Source organism: Vombatus ursinus, unplaced genomic scaffold (genome assembly GCF_900497805.2).
Source record: "Vombatus ursinus unplaced genomic scaffold, bare-nosed wombat genome assembly UNPS02014239.1, whole genome shotgun sequence".
Taxonomy (NCBI): domain Eukaryota; kingdom Metazoa; phylum Chordata; class Mammalia; order Diprotodontia; family Vombatidae; genus Vombatus; species Vombatus ursinus.
The window spans coordinates 43273-56308 of NW_020954017.1; the positions used below are offsets into that span (position 1 = coordinate 43273).

General features: G+C 44.2%; 1 protein-coding gene across 1 annotated transcript in view; it reads right to left on the reverse strand.

Annotated features, from left to right (window-relative positions):
* The window catches only part of LOC114042018 (carcinoembryonic antigen-related cell adhesion molecule 20-like), a 115159-nt gene that overhangs the window by 25376 nt on the left and 76747 nt on the right, over positions 1-13036 (reverse strand). The window contains exons 10-12 of the mRNA XM_027860728.1: positions 6934-7027; positions 6193-6257; positions 3042-3094 (exon numbers count right to left, since the gene is read on the reverse strand). Coding sequence (XP_027716529.1) covers positions 3042-3094; positions 6193-6257; positions 6934-7027 — 212 coding nt within the window. The remainder of the gene's footprint in view (positions 1-3041; positions 3095-6192; positions 6258-6933; positions 7028-13036) is intronic.

Consider the following 13036-nt stretch of genomic DNA (forward strand, 5'->3'; position numbering starts at 1 on the left):
ACCAAGATGAGGTCAAAATGGTTTCATGATTTAGACATAAAGGGTGATATCACAAGCAAATTAGAGGAGCATGGAAAATTTTACCTGTCAGATCTATGAATAAGTAAAGAATTTATGGCCAAATAAGAGATAGAGAAAATTACAAAATGGAAAGTGGATAATACTGCTTACATTTAAAAAGTTTTGCACAAACAAAACCAATGCAGCCCAGATTAGAAGGAAAGCAGGAAATTAGGAGAAATGTTTTACAGCAAGTATCTCTGATAAAGTCCTTCTTTCCCAAATATATAGAGAACTGAGTCAAATTTATAACTGAGTCATTCCTCAGTTGATAAATGGTCAAAGGATATGAACAGTCAGTTTTCAGATAAAGAAATTAAAGCTATCTATAGTCACATGAAAAAATGCTCTAAATCACTATTTATTAGAAAAATGTAAATTAAAACAGTTCTGAGGTACCATCTCACATCTATTAGACTGGCTAACATTACAAAGAAGAAAAATGACAAATGCAGAAGTGGAGATGGAAAAATAGGGACACTAATGCAGCTCTGATGGAGTTGTGAACTGATCCAACCATTTTGAAAAGCAATTTGGAACTATACCTTAAGGGCTATAAAACTATGCATACTCTTGGACCCAGCAATACCACTTGTTGTCCTTCAGTTGTTTTCAATTGTGTCCATCTCTTTGTGACCCCTTTTTGGAATTTTCTTGGCAAAGATACTGGAATGGTTTGTCATTTCCTACTCTAGCTCATCTTACAGATGAGGAAATTGAAGCTAACAGCATTAAGTGATTTGTCCAGGGTCACACAGCTGGTACATTTCTGAGGCCAGATCTGAACTCATCTGACTTCAGATCTGGCATCTATCCATTACTCCATCCAGCTGCCCTAATAATACTGCTAGTAGGCCTATATCCCAAAGAAATCAAAGAAAAGGGAAAACAACCTCCTTGTACAAAAACATTTATAGCCACTCTTTCTGTGGCAGCAAAGAATTGGAAAATGAAGGGATGACCATCAATTGGCAAATGGTTGAACAAATTGTGGTATTGAATACTGTTGTGCTATAAGACATGATGAGCAAGATGCTTTCAGAAAAACCTGAAAAGACGTACATGAGCTAACACGAGGTGAAGTGAGCAGAGCTAGGATAACATTGTACACAGTTACAGAAACGTTGTATGATGATCAACTGTGAATGTCAGATATTCCGATCAATACAGTAATCCAAGACAATTCTGAAGGCCTTGTGATGAAAAATACTACCCACCTCCAGAGGAATAACTGATAGAGTCTGAATGCAGATCAAAGCAGACTTTTTTCACGTTCTTTATTTTTCTTGTCTTTTGGGGGAGGGGGACAACATGGCTAATATAGAAATATTTGCATGATTTCACATGTGTAATTGACATCATATTTCTTGTGTTTACAATGGGAGAGAGGGAGGGAAGGGAGGGAGAGAATTCAGAACCCAATTTAAAAAAATAAATGTTAAAATAAGTAAATAATAATTTTTAAAAACCCTTACAGCCTGGCCCCAACCTGTCTTTCTAGTCTCCTTGGACGTTATTTTTCTTCCTTCACCCTGTAATTCAGATAAATCATCCTCTCTGGTCCTCACATTTGACGCTGCACTTCCTGCCTCCAAGCCTTTACAATGGCTATTCCCTACTGCTAAAATTAACTTCCTTCTTATCTTTGCCCCAGAGATTTCCTCTCTTCCTTTAAGGTACCACTTAAGAATCACTTTCATAAAGTCTTTCCTAATCTCCCAACTGTTAGTGCCCTCCTCCCAAATTCTTTGTTTTTAATTACTTTATGCATGTGCATGTAAGTATTAACTTTATATTTATACCATGTATATTTTACATGCACTTCTCTTCTTATTAGAATGCAAAGTCATTGTTTCATTCTTTGCATTGTTATCCTCAGCACCAAGCAAAATACCTGACACATAATAGTCACTTATTAAACATTTGTTCATTGATTAATGGCAAAGTTCCTAAGGTACAGAATTCTGAGAACCTGAAGCCAGTGTTCACCTAAGCAGCTGCAACCATGAGTTTATCTGGATCTTCTTTCAATGCTCCCCAGTCCCTGTGTGGTAATGTATTGGGAGTCAAACCGAGTATTTCTCTTCCACTCAAATGGGAGCTTAAAATGCTGAACTCCTGGGTTACCCTTCCTTCCTGCCACATGGGAGAATTAAGTGAGTGAAAATGGAACCCCAACCTTAAAGTGATGTTTTGCTTTGGGGGTTGGAGTTGAGAAGTGATTGGAATATTGCATTCTATGATACAAATGTCTAATGCTTTCTGATTTTACTAGTCTAATTAAACTGATTATATGAGGATGAAAAGAAAGGATATTAGAACACAGAATTCAGATCTGGGAATGACCTTAGAACATGGAATGTCTGAGCTAGAAGGGGCATTAGAACATGTCAGATCACCAAAGATTTTTAGAGATCCCAGAATCTCAGACTTCAGGGGGATCTCAGAAGCCCACCAGCCCCAAATACAAAAGAGCAAAAATCCACTTTCCCACACTCTGGTGAGTCTCCTATCTTTTGCTCTTTGAATTAAGACCTCCACCACTTCTCAATGCAGCCCATTCCATTTTCAACTACATCTAGTTGTTAATAAGTTTTTATTTACATCTAGCCTAAATTGTCCTATCTGCACATCCCACCCACCCCCCATTGCTTCTAGTTTTTCTTTCTGGGGACAAGTGTTTGGCTATACTTAAAACCCTGAAAGATTATGACTATTTTCCCCTCTAAACCTTTTCTCCACATTGACCAGCATCAGATCTTTCCATGGATCCTCATGGAGCATGATCTTGGCCTTACCTCTCTCCCAACAGTAGCATTCTTCAGAAATCATCCCATCCAACCATTCAACACCATCAAAGTGCTTAGGGCTCAGAGTCTAGGAATATGACCCAGTTCTGGGTGAAGGGCTTCCTTCCCGCCCTTTGCTAAGCACCCCCCAAAAAACAGTGATAACGACTGAAAGAGATTCATTGTCCCTACCTGTGCAGAAGGATTTGAGTCTTGTAGCCAGTAAATATTTTCCAGAACCTTACCTAGAGAGAGAGAAAAACCAAGACAGTAAGTCTTCTTAATATGTCCTGAGCCTGAATTCTATGAGAAATTGATTCTCTTTGAGGGGAGGAGAGGTTTGGGGAATTCTCTCCTTTGCATCTCCCCCATAACTATATCTATAAATATAAATGCAAACATGTACATATGTTGTTGTTCAGTCATTTCAGTCATGTCCAACTCTTTGTGACCCTATTTGGGGTTTTCTTGGAAAAGAAACTGGAGTTGTTTGCCATTTCCTTCTCCAGCTCATTTTTACAGATGAGGAAATTGAAGACAAAAGGGTTAACTGACTTGCCCAAGGTCACACAGTTAATATGTGTCTGAGGCCAGATTTGAATTCAGATCTTCCTGACTCCAGGTCCAGTTTATCCTCTGTGCCATTTAGCTGCCCACATATACATATATAAAGGTGCATGTGTCTGTATGTGTGTGTGTGTGTGTCTGTGTGTGTGAAAGAGAGAGAAAGAGAGAAATGGTGACCTTTTCTAGTGCAAGTGGGGAGAAAGACAGTTTGGAACTAAAAATGCAACAAAAAATTAATTTAATTTAATTTTTAAAAATACATGGAAGAGAGCAGGAAGAACGTCAAGGGGGGGCAGACAGGCAGGGCAGGCTTGATACTATGTCAGTCAATTTGACATATTTAGTGTAAAAAAAAAACCAACAAAAAAAGAGATTATGGCACTAGTGTCAAAAGAAGAACTAGTGTATATTTCCTAATAAACAGAAAATAGGTCAATCATATTTTTAAAAGTGAAATAAAAAATTTGTAAAACTGCAACAACATCAAAACACCAACAGAAAGATTCAGAGACCAAAGGATACCCAGAGTCACACCTTTTTTAGAATGCTTATAAACCTGAAGTGCTAGTCCTCTAAACATGACAGCCTTGTCCAATGACCAATAAGTGAGTAGAACAATGAATGATTATTGAATTAAACTGAATACTATTGAGAGAACTGGTTTATTGGTAGAATTGGAATTGCAATGGTTGGAAGAATTGGAAGAAATGGAATTGTGTCAGATTTAATATCCCTACTCTCTCTGACTTATCTTACTGTCTTACTCACTATCAATGAAACCACAAGACAAGAGGAACTCGAACTAAATATGGTTATCCTTTCCACATTGAAGGGGTCAGAGGCATGGCACCCCTGTGATCTGGAAAATCCACGTAAAATGTTTTGGCCTTCCCTTCATACCAGAGAAAAAGTCAGAATTTTTTCTTTTTCTTTCACAGGGTGTTTACAGTACTTTATTGTAAAATTTGGGTTGATGTTATACTATACACATGTTTTATGCATTTCTGAGTTTCTAAACTTTTTCTGTGTCATTTACAGACCTACTCATGTCATCTGCAGCTTTCACAAAATGTCCCCCAAAATCCCATTTCATTTCTTATGCTGACCTGCGATATATTGAAACCATGATGGGGAAAGTCACGATGTGGAAGAGATAATTGTAGAATAGGATGATAGAATATCTGTAAGATAAATAGGAAAACTGTAGAATGTTCATAGGATCTCCTTGGAGAGGCAAATAAAAGCAGGTAGATGACTCCAAAGTACACAGGATGCTGGTCCTAGAAGCAGACCTGAATTCAAACCTAACCTCAGACACTTCCAAGTTGTGTGACCCTGGGCAAGTCTCTTAACCTCAGTCTATCTCAGTTCCCTTAAAATTGGAACAATAATAGCGCCTCCCTCCCAGGGTTGTTGTGAGGAAATAAAATGATTAGCTATTATTAAATAAAGGAGCTGGAGAAGGGCTTTCTTCCCAAGACATTGAGAAACATCATTGTCTGGGAAACTACTTGCTCATCTATTACTGCAGGGCTCATGATGAACATCTTCAAAAAGACCACCAGGGAAATCATGATGTTTCATGTTCCACTGTCTGCTCAAGAGAAATACAGAAGATATCCTAACAAGAACTCAGCAAGACCCTCTAATAGAAAGAAACATACACCTCCCCACTCAGCAACTTCAATACGAAGTGGGGTAAGTGTAGGGTAGGAAAACATGTTTCATGGGGTAAGAAACAAGAGCATCTACAGACTTGTAGACTTTACAGAAGCCTCACACCTACATGTCATGACTGCTTTCTTATAGAAGAATGATAGAGTGTTCTGGGCATGACAGGAAAGAACCAAATAATATCATCCAGAAAATTTTTTTCTATTCTAACAGAAAAGAAATGACCAGTATCCAGTGTGAGAGTTATTTCTACATCATCTGCCTGTGGACAGTTAGACCACCAGCTTCTTAAATGCAAAATCATTACCAAAGTAGAATAAATATTAGCTAACATTTGTTTAAGCGGTTTAAGGTTTGCAGAGCACTTTGCAAATATGAACTCATTTGATCCTCACAAGAATCCTAAGGAGGAGTACTATTATAATACCCATTTTACAGACAAGAATCATGGAAAACTAGAAATAATTTGGTCCTCGTAAGGACTATAATTTTCATTTTAGAGATGAAGTTGAGTGACTTGTCCAGGGTCACACAGATAGTGTCTGATTCAAACTCAGGTCTTCCTGATTACAACTCTGGTATTCTACCTACTACACCACCTAAGAAGAAATGGTGAGCAATAAAGTCAACTACAGCCTGACCTATTTAAAGTAACTATTGAGGCTGAAACATGGAAGTAGATAAAGGAACAGACATTACCACAATGAGTCTTCAAATCCTAAGAAAGTTTAGCCAATGTAAATCAGTCATCATGATGAGGAGACTAAAAGATCTTTGAAACTGTCTTGATCATCAAAGACTTAACAAGCAGAGATGTGGAACTATCAGTTGTCAAGGAAGTTTTCCTTTAAAAAAAAACAGAAGTGAAGTTCCTTGTCCCTGTATGACTGATGACAAGAGCCTGGGAAAGGTCTCTGAGAGGCTGTACAGGTCAAGAAATGGGGGGGCAATACCTGATGATGAGGAAGCTGAGAGCTGGAATGGAGCAGGAACTTGCCCAAAGTCACAGAGTGAGTCAATGGCAGGGCCAGAGTCAGACCTCAGACTCCTCAGTACATATTTGTTCTACTGCATCACATTGCCTCCTAGGGGCCATACTCACTAGGCTTCTGATCTGGTTGAGTCTTCCCTCCTGGTCCAGGGTCTCCCAGTAGCCCTTGTGAAGCTCTGAAAAAGCAAGAAAGGAGAGCCATGAGCAGTCTTCCCCCATGGGGTCACTTAGCCTGGGGGTTAAGTACAAGGGAGGTCAGCTAGGTGGTGCACTGGATAGAGCATTGGACCTGGAGTCAGGAAGACCTAAGTTCAAATCCAGCCTCAGACACTTACTAGCCAAGTAACCCTGAGAAAATCACTTCACCTCAGTTTCTTCATTTGTAAAATGGGGATAATAATAGCACCTACCTCACAGGGTTATTGTGAGGATCAAATGAGATAATGATTATAAAGTACTTAGCACAGAGCCAGGCGCATAGTAGGCACAACATAAATGTTAGCTATTATCATTATTGTGGGTCCAAGAGCTCGAGGGAGTGAGTGACACTGCCCTAGCACTTAGACGTTAGACTTCCTCTTTTTGGATTTAGAAAGCAGAACAAGGGGAAATGGGCAGCAGTTACAAAGAAGTAGATTTAGGCTCCATGCAGGGGGAGCCATTAGTGGGGAGAGGGAACTGGCTGTCTCAGAAAGAAAAACTCAGCTAGCCTACCTTCAAAATACTCCCTGCTTGGTGGGAAAATAACAGTAGGAGCACGTGTCAGAGGCTAGGGAAGGGAGGCAGCGGTATCGGGGGACAATGGACAGTCCTTGTTTCAGGGAGACAGACTCAAAGGAAATGCTATCCTACCCTCTAGTCTTTCTGATGTACAGGAAATAGACGAGGGCCCCAGTGAGAGCCACCCCAGCCAGGACTCCAATCACAATGCCAGCGATAGCCCCTCCTCTGAAATTCGAATCTGTTGTGAAAAGAGAAAAGGATCCCTAAGAAGTTTGGGGGACAGAAGGGGGAGCCCTGAGAAAACAAACCAGGACAGGAAGCAGACCTAGCCTGTGGGACTGTGTTACATCGGAGGTCCCTCAGCTGGAAGGGTCAGATTGTGAGGTATCTGGCAAACAATCTGCGATTTCTGGGTACAGAACCAGCACATCAAACTCTGTGGGCCTAAGACTGAACTCATTATCTTTCCCTCTACCCCCAACTCTGCTACTCCCACCCTGGGCAAGTCACTTAACCACTCTCTGCCTCACCTTCCTCAACTATAAAATGGAGATCATGGTAGCTAGCACCTACCTCCCAAGGCTGTTGTGAATCTCAAATGATGTAACCTTGGTAAAGTGTTTGGTAGAGACTCTGGAACATAGTAGATGTGTTAGAGGAAACTAACATTCATTCATGCTAGTTTTCTTGTTTTCTTCCTTCTCTTAATAAATGCTTATCAATGTAAAGGTTGCTTGTGTCACAATCTCTTGTGAGGAAAGCATCTTAGAGTGCAATAGAAATGGGAGGCACTTGTTACTAGGACCCTCCCCTTAGCTCTTTGCATTTTACCCAGTCCAACCAACACTCCTTAAAGGTCCAAGGAAGTATCCAGGATGGCTTCCGAAAAGAAAGTGAATCCACCCTCACATCCAACTCACAGCTTTGACGTTCTCCCTTGTGGCCCTTTGATTTGTGTTCATTCCACCTGTGCAATGGTTCTCACATCCAACCCCACCTGCAGTTTCCACTTCTGGCACCTTCAGCTCTTCCCCCATTCACCTCATCTGTGGAGTGGGGATGTTATTCCTGGCCCTACCTCAGAACAACTTGGTACTCATTCAGTACGTGTATGATCTGCTGCAATGAATGTAAGCTTCTGCAGTAGGATTTAGGAGCTGTTTCATTCAGCCAGTCTCTCTCACTTCTCCAACCCATCCTTCTCCACCGCTGCCCAAGTAAACTTCCTAATACACCATTTTGACCATGACCCTCCCCTCCTAAAAGACCTCCCATGGCTCCCCATTGCTGGTGGAGCACTGTAGAAACTCCTGAGTCTGGTATCCAATACCCTTCCTAATCTCGCTCCAGTACTGCCATCAAGCGTTATTTCACATCCTTTCTTTTCTATATTTTACATTCCATCCAAACTGGATTATTGTCCATCTCCTATTTTCACACCTCCTTCTCTTTTTTCTCTTCTTCTTCTTCTTCTTCTTCTTCTTCTCCTTCTTCTTCTTCTCCTCCTCCTCCTCCTGTCTCTCTCTCTCTCTTTCTCTCTCTCTCTCTTTCTCTCTCTCTCTCTCTCTCTCTCTCTCTCTCTCTCTCACTCCCACCATCCTTAAAGGTTGAATTCAGATTCACTTTCTCCTATGACGGTACCCTTGACACTTCCCTGGCCCTTAATAAATGCTTGAATTGGGTTAAATCCAAGGTGTGTGTGAATAACTCACCTTTCTATTGTATTTAAGGTGCTTTCCTCATCACAGCTTGTGACACAGGTAATCAATAAACTGGCAAGCATTTACCAAACACCTCCTATGTGCCAGGCATTGTGCTAAGTGCTAGGGACACAAAGAATGAAACAATCCCTAAATCCTGCTGGGAAAAGCTTACATTCAGTGCAGCAGATAGTGCATATACTGAGTGAGAACAAGGTTGCTCTGAGGTAGGCCAGGAATAACAGCCCCACTCTACAGATGAGGCAAATGAAGCTCTAAGGTGGTACAACTTGCCCCAAATCACAGGTAAATGTCAGAAGCTGGCTTTCCTTCCTGACTCCCAGTCTAGAGCTCTCCCCACTTCATGGGGCTGCCCAGCAAGCAGTGGCTGGAGGTTAGAGGTGAGTCCAGCTCAGCTTCCGTTGGGCAAACTTCTGGCTGCCTCTGGGAATAAGAAGGGCAGCTAGATGGCGCAGTCTATGGGAACCAGAAGACCCATCTTCCTAAGTTCAAATCTGACCTCAGACACTTACTAGCTGTGTGACCCTGGGCAAGTCACTTTATTCTGTTTGCCTCAGTTTCCTCATCTGTAAAATGAGAAGGAAATGACAAACCACTCCAGTATCTCTGCCAAGAAAACTCCAATGGGCTCACAGAGTTGGACACGACTGAAGAATGGCAGAAGAACAAGCCACAAGAACATTCGTGGCAGAAGTTGTTTCATCTCAGTGCTGAAGATTTATTATATCAGAGGTTTAACTTCAGGAGGGCCTGAGCATCTCTTTGTGTCCTCATTTTTTTAGACTCTTCAAAAAGTCTGGAGGACTGAGTCTCCTTCCCCAGTGGCTCCTCCCATAGTCAGTGTCTTTTACCATCCCCTGTGCTCAGGAAGGGTCTGCTGAGTACTTGTGAGGGGCAGAAGGGCCTGGGACTCCCAACAAGGCACTCTCCAAGCTGAGACTTGCCTCTGTCTCCCCAGCCCCAGCTAGCCACAGAAGGCTAGGAATGCTTCCCACATTATGGGCTATAGGAGAGAGCATGGCGGAGCACTCTGAAAGCCTCAGTAGCTGCCCCCAGCCTGCCCCCCTATTCATCTCTGGCATCACATCTAGCAGACTCTCAGACTTCCAAAGGAGTTCAGACCTCTCAGATCTCTTCACACTCCATGTTTCTATGGTTCTGTGCCTCGGGCATCATCTAATAGGACCCAGGTCTGAACAGGCATCCCTTCTCCAACTTCCCCAACAAATGGTCCAGATTTTCCTTGAATAGACCCAGCAATAGGGTGCTCATTATCTCCTGAGGAAGCTCATCCATATCAGATAACTTTCACTGATCAGAAAGTTGTGTTTATTTGGAGGCCAAAGGAGCCTCTTTGCGATTTCCACCTGTTGCATCACCTATTTAACAGTTTGTTCCTCCTCCAGCTGAGCCCGGAAGCAAAACTTGAGTCCCTCCTGGACATTCCCCTGGAAGGTGGAGTAGGTCTAGACCCTATCACCTGTAGCCACACTCTAGTTCTCCCCTCAGTATCCCCACCTAGCTCAATTTTCTTTCCCTCAGGGTGCCTGGAGCCCAAGAATGAGCCTGGATCTTACTGGTCACAGCCCCAGGCAGTGACTCTGCTCCTGTCCCCTGGTGTTGTCTTTGATGTGTTCTGGGTCAGATCATCTTGTTTGCCTGCGCAGAATGGGAGCTCAGAGACCTCTCTGAGCCCTCAGGGGGCCAACCTACTTCCTCAGCCTGGCCAAAGAAAGTTGAAAGGATGGAGGAAGAAAGGGAATTAAACATCAAGTACTTGCTCTGAGTTTGGATTAGGGAGGATATGAGAGGATTCAGCTCAGTTCCATTTGAATGCTTCTCTGCTATTTACTCCCTGTGTGACCTCTAGCAAGTTACTAAACCTCTTTGAGCCCCAGTTATGTGAAGGTTGGAGTATGTGCCTTTTAAGGTTCCTTTCTGCTCTAAAAATATACAATCCTTATGAATGCTTTTTATGCAACAAAAATTCCAGGATCCTTGTCTGTCCCAGGATTTTTTAATGGGACCAAGGCAGGTCCAAAAGCCCCCTCTCTTTGGGACTTGTCCTACCTGGGACGGCTTCTTTGCTCTTGAGAAAATAGGAGAGACTAGTCAGTGACTAACTGCCCCCTGAGAGTTTGGATAGCCCATGTAGGGAGCATGCATTGATTCGGCCCAGACCCCTTCCTTGCCCCCTTCCTGCCAGGCTTCCCAGAATTAATCAGAACTATTTCAGGGCTGCAGGCTCAGCTCATCTCTCCCTGGGGACTAAAGGTATTGTTGGTAACATAGGAACAAAGGATCCTTCACGCAGGTGTGAGCCTCTCTTCTTCACACACCTCCGTCCTATCTGAACTGCACCCTGGGGTGGTTCTCTGAAGCTACTGCTGGGGGCTGTCATGTGCCCCTTCCCCTCACTCCCAGGAAACAGCCATCCCGATCCCCTGTGAGCCCTGAAGGGAGAAGGAAGACCCACTTAGAGTCTCGGCTGGTTATTGTCTGGGAGGGGGCTTCCCCCCAGGCACAAACCTCAGGTCTCAGTCCTGCATCTCACCCCCAGGGCCGACAGAGGAGGAAAGTGTGAGATCCCCACCCCATCTCACCTCTGTGACACATCCCCAGGCAAATCTGGGTTTGGGAGTTCTTGCCTCCCAGACCTTCTTTCCCTGGGGCACATCTCTGATTCTCCCTGCTCTCCTTGGGAGGTCTCTCACCCCCAGATGGAGGGAGAATATTGGAGGCATGGTCTTAATGGTATGGTGGCTGGGAGGGTGGGGGGAGGTGAGAACTTACCATAGACTTCCAGATGTACCCTTAGAAGAGATAACTGATAGTTTCTTAGACCATGAATTGTAGAAAAAATCTCTACGATGTACTCATCACTGTCACTGAGGGTGAGGTTGGTGATGAGCAGAGTACCATTGGGGAATACAATCTCTCGACCTTTGGCTGGTGTCTGCTGTCCTGTCCGAACATTGTAGGTCACAATCCTGTTGGAATCATCTGTCGTCTTTCTGAACCAAGTGTAGCTTCGAGGTTCCTTTGAGAGCCCCAGGATGGACAAGGTGATGTTGCCCCCCACCATTCCATAGGGCGGGCTGGGCTCCACTTTCATTTTAGAAGACTGAGGAGACGCTGACTGGATCCAGGTGCCGACGACAGCAGCTGAGAGGAGGAAGAAGGAATGGGTCAGCACAATCTATCAGGGACCCGGGTGGTTCTAAGAGGGGGGTGGGGGCTGCTAAGCCTGACCTAAGTCTGCTGGGTGTTCAGGGTGACATGTTTCAATGGGGCATAGGTGTATATATCTGTCCTCATCGCTGCAGAATCTGAGGGTTTTCTCAGTAACACGATCTATTGTCTGACGTCATATCATGGTGGGCAGGACACTGAGGCAGTAACCAGTGTATAAAGGGGTGCTGCTGAGGTTAAAGATGAGATCAGAGATCACAGGATTCAGAGCTGGACAGAACCCTACAGATCCCTAAGTCCGGTGCACTCAGCTTTGCAGGTGAGGAAACCGAGGCCTGGGGGAGTTACCTGGCATGCCTGAGCCAGTGACAAGCAGAAACATGGTTACAACTCTGATTGTCTGACTAACGCCTAATGCCTTTTCCATCATGCCATGCACACTTCTAAAACTTACAGAGCACATTGATCTCAAACAATCCTTTGAGAGAGCCTGCAAGTAGGATCAGGGCCATTTAATAGGAGAGGAAAGAGAGGCTCAAAGAACATGGGTGACCTTGTCTGCAGTCACACACTTAGTAAATGTCAGAGCTGGGATTCCAACCCAAGCTTCCTCTAACTTCATGTCCCTCCCTTTGCCTCTCCAGAGATTCCACAGCTCCAGGATGTTGTACTGGGGTCTCAGGGTGTGGAGGACGTTGTTCATTCTCCCTCTGCTCCTGACTAAGACAAGATTTTCGTGAGCTGGTTCTGCAGAGACTATCTCTGGAATAGACTCCTCCAGGTCCTTGGGCTGATTCACCTGTCTGAGTAGAATCCCCCAGGCTCCTTCTCTTTTTTCCCCTCATTCCCTTCCCTATCTCCCCAGCAGAGCCAGTGTCTCACCTGTGATCAGGAGCCCCTTCCAGGGGCTGCCCCCACTGTGCAGAGCTGCTGAGGGGCTCTCCATCAGTCTGTGCCACCCACTAGGTGTGACTGCCTCTGTCCCTCCCAGGAAGCTCTGCCTTGCCCTCCTGAGCTGTGTCTTCTCTGTATGGAACCCAAGTGCAGACCTGGAGGTGGTCTCCAGATTCAGGGCTGTCCCTGCATGCAGCCCAGAGCTGTCTCTGCCTGTCTCTCTCTCTTTCTCTAGAGGACTGAGTCTTCTCTCTTCAGGACTGAAAAGAGGGCAGGGACTGAGCCTCTGACTCTCCCTTCTCTTCTCCTCCCAGCTACTGTGGTTTCCTGCCACCCCAGGGAGCCCCTCCCCTGTCCACGGGTTTTGCACCATTTCCTCCATGAGGCCTTTCCAATCCTCCCCCACCCAACGTTGGCTGCTAACC